The sequence below is a fragment of the Trichomycterus rosablanca genome, chromosome 26 (assembly GCF_030014385.1).
Source record: "Trichomycterus rosablanca isolate fTriRos1 chromosome 26, fTriRos1.hap1, whole genome shotgun sequence".
Lineage (NCBI taxonomy): Eukaryota > Metazoa > Chordata > Actinopteri > Siluriformes > Trichomycteridae > Trichomycterus > Trichomycterus rosablanca.
Window position 1 is genome coordinate 1,090,163 of NC_086013.1, and position 6,068 is coordinate 1,096,230.

The following is a 6,068-nucleotide window of genomic DNA, read 5'->3' on the forward strand; positions in this document are numbered from 1 at the left end:
CCGCGCCCGCCTCTGGGCTTCCCGCGCCCTCCGCCCACCATGCCTCTGCCCATCACGCCGGGCCTGTCGGAGCGCTTGCGCGCCCAGATCTTCTCCAGGTTCTGGAGGACGTCGTCGCAGGCCAACACCAGGTCCACCAGCGGCTCCGGGCTGCACACGTAACAGTACCACTTACGCTCCTCCTCCAGGATGGCCGACAACTCCCGCCGGCCCAGGTTCCGCAGCACGCATTTCTTGCAGAAAGCGTTACTGCAGTAGTCGCAGCCGATCAGGCTTCCTCCTTCTGCGCACCACCTGCACGAAGAGTTATTAGTTACTGATCACTTCTATACGCCACTTGATCTATTTATTTGTTGTTTTTTAATAAATGAGCACAGGGTTGCCAGGTATGTTTACAATTTTGTTATTATAGGCAAGCGCTTTGTCCTAAACCACATACTATTTATAAGTAGCGCAGAGCTTAAGGTACTGAACTGTTAACCAAAAGGTTGCTGGCTCAAAAATCCCAACAGACACACACTGCGCATTCCTGTAAAAAGCCACGTTAGAAAGCCAAAACAGATTTATACCTGCACTGTTCGTCCATCCCCTCTGCGTCCTTGCTGATGTCATCGCTCATGTAGTACTTGTAACATGACTGTGAGAAAGAACATACACACACGACTTCAGTCAAACTGACCGAATCACATCTCTCACACAGCGTGCGCGCTAACTAATGTGAACGCTTACATGTACAGTACTGTATCGCACGTTATCAAACACACACCTTACAGATGAGCACTTTGAGTGCTGGGTGCTGGTAGACCGAGTCCTTCAGGAAATGGTTCACCTGCTGACCACACGCCGTGCAGTTCACTCGCTCGATTTCACAGCATCCTGAGGAACCAGAAGAAAAGTCGCAAAAATTTAATATAAACAAAGCTACAAACTCAATCAACCCTATAAATCAGGTGTCTGATGCACTTTTAGATCACTGGGAGTCACTGCAGACCATCACATGGATATAGAGTACATAGTAGTGATGTAGAACACATTTAAAAAAAGGGTCAAATGACCTGATTGGCTGTTACCAAGCCATTTTCATGAAACGACCTTAAACAGAGGTGCCTACAATCCGTGTAGGCGTTATAAAAAGCACACACAGGCCCAAACAGCCCTCCTGTCTCACCTCTCCGTCTTTCAGAGAATTCTTTGTTCTGTTTGACTCGTTTGCTGCGGAATTCGGGGCCTCTGAACTCGTCCCGGACTTCGTTACTCACCGGCTCCGGCTGCACAAACACCGTACCTGTGTGATACAGAGACAAACAACAAGATATAAATAAATATACATATCATAAATCACTTTACGATCTTCATCATATCTCAAAGCCACGGTAGCTATAATCATAATCGATTCGGCCTTCAGGGTGGCTTTAGATTACACACAATTGTATAAACGTCCTCAAATAATTACAGTACTGGAGGAAGGGGCAGCACATTTTCCAAATGACCCACCTTCATTGCTCGACGGTGACATCAGGACTACTGACATTTTTTCTGTACAGTCAGCATGCTGTAAACAAATAAAAATGAAACGGTTAAATTTGTACCTTTAGGCAGGCAGCTCGTGTCGGGTTCACTGGAGTTGACCGACAGAGCGTCGTCCGCCCCGCTCTCAGTGGAAGCGTCCGACTCGTTTAAACCGCTGTGCTTCGTCACCACCAGCGGCTTCCTGCGTGTTTAACAAGGTCACAAATCCGTATCCACATTCGTTCATTCAGATTTTTTGACAGAAAAAAAAAAAAACTGACCTCCTGGAACGAGCGGTGGCCGCCGCCTTCGGCTCCGAGGAGCTGCTGGGCTGGACGCTCTGAGATAAACAAACCACACAATAATCAACACGCACGTTTAAAGCCATGGTGCTATCGGCCAGCCTGGTATCTACACAGACGTGACTGGCTATGGTGCTAATTTAAACACAAGAGTGAGAAGCAGTTTCTGAGGAGGGTCAGTTATCAGTCTGAGCCAAGTACCAAACTGACCATGTTAAAGCATATGAGTGTATGTACCTCTTCTGCAGCCTGAGCTACTGCCTGCTGCTGCTCAATAAATTCTTTGGCCATTGCACCTGCAGGAAAAGAAAAAAAAAAATCAAATGTACTTCAATCGTTGTGTGTGAGGGATCATTCTAAGCACTGTAATGACTGACATGTACTATTTTGACATGATCTAAGCACATTAGGTGCAGCAATGTTGTTAAGATTTTAAACACCACAAATACAAAGCCATACTACAAGCTGTGCTAAGTTGTTTCTAATAAAAAGGCCAGGGAGTTTAAACCATGTTTAAAAATCCCAACAACACTGCTGTACCTGTATGTGGCAACATCCTGAGGGAACTTCATCAACTCACCGTTCCAGTGTCCTGGTAAGCTGTGCTCACTTCCCTGCTCTGCAGAAACTGCCAGAAACGTGTGAAGTTTGTTGATGAGGAGGCCCAGTTTACCACCTCCGCTCTGGCTCCCCTCGGCAGCGGGTTCAGGCCTGAAATAAACACATAATAATGATGATTAAATTCCTAGGACCAAGGGATTTTGCACAAGACTGTGTGTGATACTAAACCTGAGCAAAAACAAGCTCCTGCTCTACTGTTGCCACTGTTTGCTGCTCACAAATACAATCATGACAGACTCCATGGCTAAATGGCAGACATGGTAGAATCCTACGGTTGCAGGAATAACATAAAATGTGGCATATACAACAGGTTTAACACATTAAAATTTTATGTTTTATTTTGTGCTGCTGTTCAGGATGTAACCACTGGAGTGGTGCACTTTTAACCACTGAGAACTTCTATTAGAAGCAACATTAAATTTGTGTCCTCTTATCGAGCAAAACTGTGCAACAAAATGTCTGATAAACAAAGAATTTTGTTTTAAACGGTAACAATTCACAGGAAATTATTTTCCTACGTAAATTGCGTTAGGTACCAGGCTGAATTCCAAATTACTCCTTGTTTACTACGTAGTGCACTACTAAACAATGCACAAAAACAAGCCCGTGATCCCTACCTAGTGCACTACAGGAACACCAATCAGCGGTTTGTATTTCAGCCTCAATGTGTAACAAGTTAGCCTGTTAGCTATAATGCTATAATTACTGAGCCCTGAAAAACATTCATTGTCTGTTGTGTTAGCCAGCTAGCTAATAACTGTCAGAACAAATGCAAACCAAATTAAACAAAAAAGACAAAACAAAAGTGAATACTGCGACGATGTTTCGCGATGTAGGCGCATTCGCAGCTCAGTTCCGAACCGCTTAATTAATTAATTATTTACTAGTTAGCCTGTTAGCATGTAGCCACCGTTAGCACTTGTGTGCAGTGTTCATGATGTTAAGCTCTTACCCGAGAACCTGGGTGGACATGCCGCGCTCCTGTAAGGCACTTTATTAAGAAGATTCGGTCTTTAAGACGAGCTGAACTGTGTGCATTACATAATGTAAAGCTGAGTTGAATCTATAAGACTATTCTGAGCAGCTTCTCTCACACTCTGCTCCATCTTGCCGGGGAAACTCGCATCAAAATGGCGACCGGTCCCTCACCCTCCTCCATCATTTCCGTGGGAGAGGCGTAGCTCGAATCCCACCAAGTTTACAATTAAAGGTGCTCTAGGTGGAATCTGGGCTCTAGAGGTTACACGTTAAAGCACAACAGATAGGTTTACAGATTCTGTTTTCCTTTCAATATTACATGCATTTAACTAAAACCAGGTTTTCATCTCACTTGGCGATGTCACAATTATTCCCAAATATCTTGTCTGATTATTTATCGCCCCTTGTCAGCTGTATGGTACCCTACCCTACAATACAGTACGCAGCCAAATTCAAATAAATCTTTGACGTACCTAAAGTATTCTTGTTCATTTTCGAATGCACAAGGGAACCTGTGGAAGGTGTGTTTCATAAAAGGTGAGGCTGTGACGGCCTTGCCTACTCCACCACACGTTAACTGTAAACAATAACTAGTGAAAACAGGATGATTTTCAGTTTGCGCCACTATTCAATCCACTTGTTTTATTAAATGGAGACATTCAGGTTTCAGAGCAGCCTATTACACAAACCCACCACCTAAGGAGTCAAGTCTCAGTGATAGTAGCCATGTGTATTAAATTGTTCTGATACTAACCTGGCTGGGCGTTCAACAAACACAATATGCCATGTTGTTGGGTGGGCGCATCAAAAAGATATGATGCTACAAGGTCAGGGCAAGCTAGGGTTGCCAACTTTCAGAACTGGAAATAAGGAACACCCTGGGTGGGTTGGCGGGTGTTCACCTGAGCAAACAAAGTAGTTTAACGCTGACAGCGCTTCTCACTGGTCGTGACTCCTGTACATTCTCTGGGTGCTGAAACATGACAGACAGCCAGGCTGAGTGAGATTCCTTCTGTTTCATACATATCGGCCTGTCTCAGTCTCATCTGCAGCATTTCTCCCCCATTAATAAAAACACAGAAGAAAGAACGATTCCGTATTTTACGTGACAGTAGGCAGCCTTAAACAGACTGAGGACCCCCCTGATATTTTGTAAAGTTGCTTTGAGTCTATTGTAAAAAGCACTATATAAATACATTTGACTTGATTAACATTTTATATATTCAAGTTATTATAATAATAAAACAGCCTAAAAACATTTAATACTGTTCCTGTGATGTTTCTATGATAACACAGACCCGTTACATTTAAATACAACTTTCACATTTATATTTAAATTATTCTCCAGGCCACCTGAGGAGGATGGGGGTCCCTGCTGAGTCTGGTTCCTCTTAGTTTTTTGGTCGGTCCTGGATTTCTTCAGAAAACCCTCGTCAGGACACACGGCTCATCACTGCATCCACAAACAAGGTCAGACTGCAAATAACAACGTCCAGAAAAGCCGCCGACTTCTCTGGACTCAAACTCATCTGAGATGGTCTGATAACACAATAAGATTAAACATTAAATATCTACTTCCTACTGTTCTCAGTTCATAATACCAGTAAAAGTAAGTTTGCAAATGAATAATTATTTGTATTTTATCTACAGTTCTTTCTGTTTAAGTTTGTTCATAGAATATCGGAACACTAGCTAGTATTCAGGATGTAATTTGGGACAACTCCTCTGGGAAAAATGTACAACAACATAGTCGCAATTATGACAATTGTTTGTGATCGTATAGTGGATAAGTTACTTAACTAGTATAGAGTTTTTTTTTTATTTCCTTTTTTTTTTCCTTTTCGAAGCTTCACTGAATGGACTTACGTTTTATAACATTTTAGGACAAATGACAACATATGTGAATACAACTCATTGTTTTAGTAAATAGTAATAGTGTATTATAATAGTATAATATAGTATACTATCATATAATATAATAAATTAACTTAAATAATTTTGCTAGAAGTCACTAAAATAAGGGTATTAATATTATAACTTTTTAACTCCGTTACATATAGGGGAGTGATCACCAAACCCGGTCATTCAGAATTACACCCCTACTACTAAAGTAAATGTAGGTGTAGATGTGTGATTGTTTACATTATTTAAATCCAAGTAAATATTACACACAAAAAAATTTGTTTTTATTTAGTCTTTTCCACTCAATTACTTTAAAAAGTGCACAAGTCCATAAAATGCTAAATGTAAGTTACAGGCTTTTGGTTAGACTGATTTACAGAAGAGCAAAGTAGGCCAAAATATAGCAGACCACAGGTTATACATGTCACTAATTTTATTGGATTATTGCTCAGTTCACAAGAAAAAAATAAACAAAATATAAAAAATGATTCACTTTGACATACAAGAGAACAATAAATCAGACACTACAAAACAACCACATAAGGAATCAATCGGTAGGATTTTATTCTAACAAACTTAATTCTGTTCCCTATCCAGGGGTGGGCAAAAACCTCCTAACAACCAATTTAAGGAGGAAAATTCCCACCTTGCCAGCTTTTGTGCTCGACAGTGTTCTTCACCTGGATAAGGTTACAGTACAAGTACAGTTTCACAACACGTAGCGATGCAAGACAAGTAAAAATACAATCAAAACAA

At 41.5% G+C, this 6,068-nt stretch overlaps 1 protein-coding gene across 2 annotated transcripts in view; it reads right to left on the bottom strand.

The window, feature by feature from the left end:
* Positions 1–3,530, bottom strand: part of LOC134303652 (transcriptional regulator ATRX-like) — a 25,765-nt gene extending 22,235 nt beyond the window's left edge. For both annotated transcript variants that reach the window (XM_062989125.1, XM_062989124.1), the window contains exons 1-9: positions 3,385–3,530; positions 2,392–2,522; positions 2,049–2,107; positions 1,791–1,849; positions 1,590–1,711; positions 1,169–1,285; positions 767–876; positions 570–637; positions 1–294 (exon numbers count right to left, since the gene is read on the bottom strand). The exon at positions 1–294 is cut by the window's left edge and continues 229 nt beyond it. In XM_062989125.1, coding sequence (XP_062845195.1) covers positions 1–294; positions 570–637; positions 767–876; positions 1,169–1,285; positions 1,590–1,711; positions 1,791–1,849; positions 2,049–2,107; positions 2,392–2,522; positions 3,385–3,404 — 980 coding nt within the window. In that variant the 5' untranslated portion in view covers positions 3,405–3,530. The remainder of the gene's footprint in view (positions 295–569; positions 638–766; positions 877–1,168; positions 1,286–1,589; positions 1,712–1,790; positions 1,850–2,048; positions 2,108–2,391; positions 2,523–3,384) is intronic.
* Between the last annotated feature and the right edge of the window lie 2,538 nt (positions 3,531–6,068).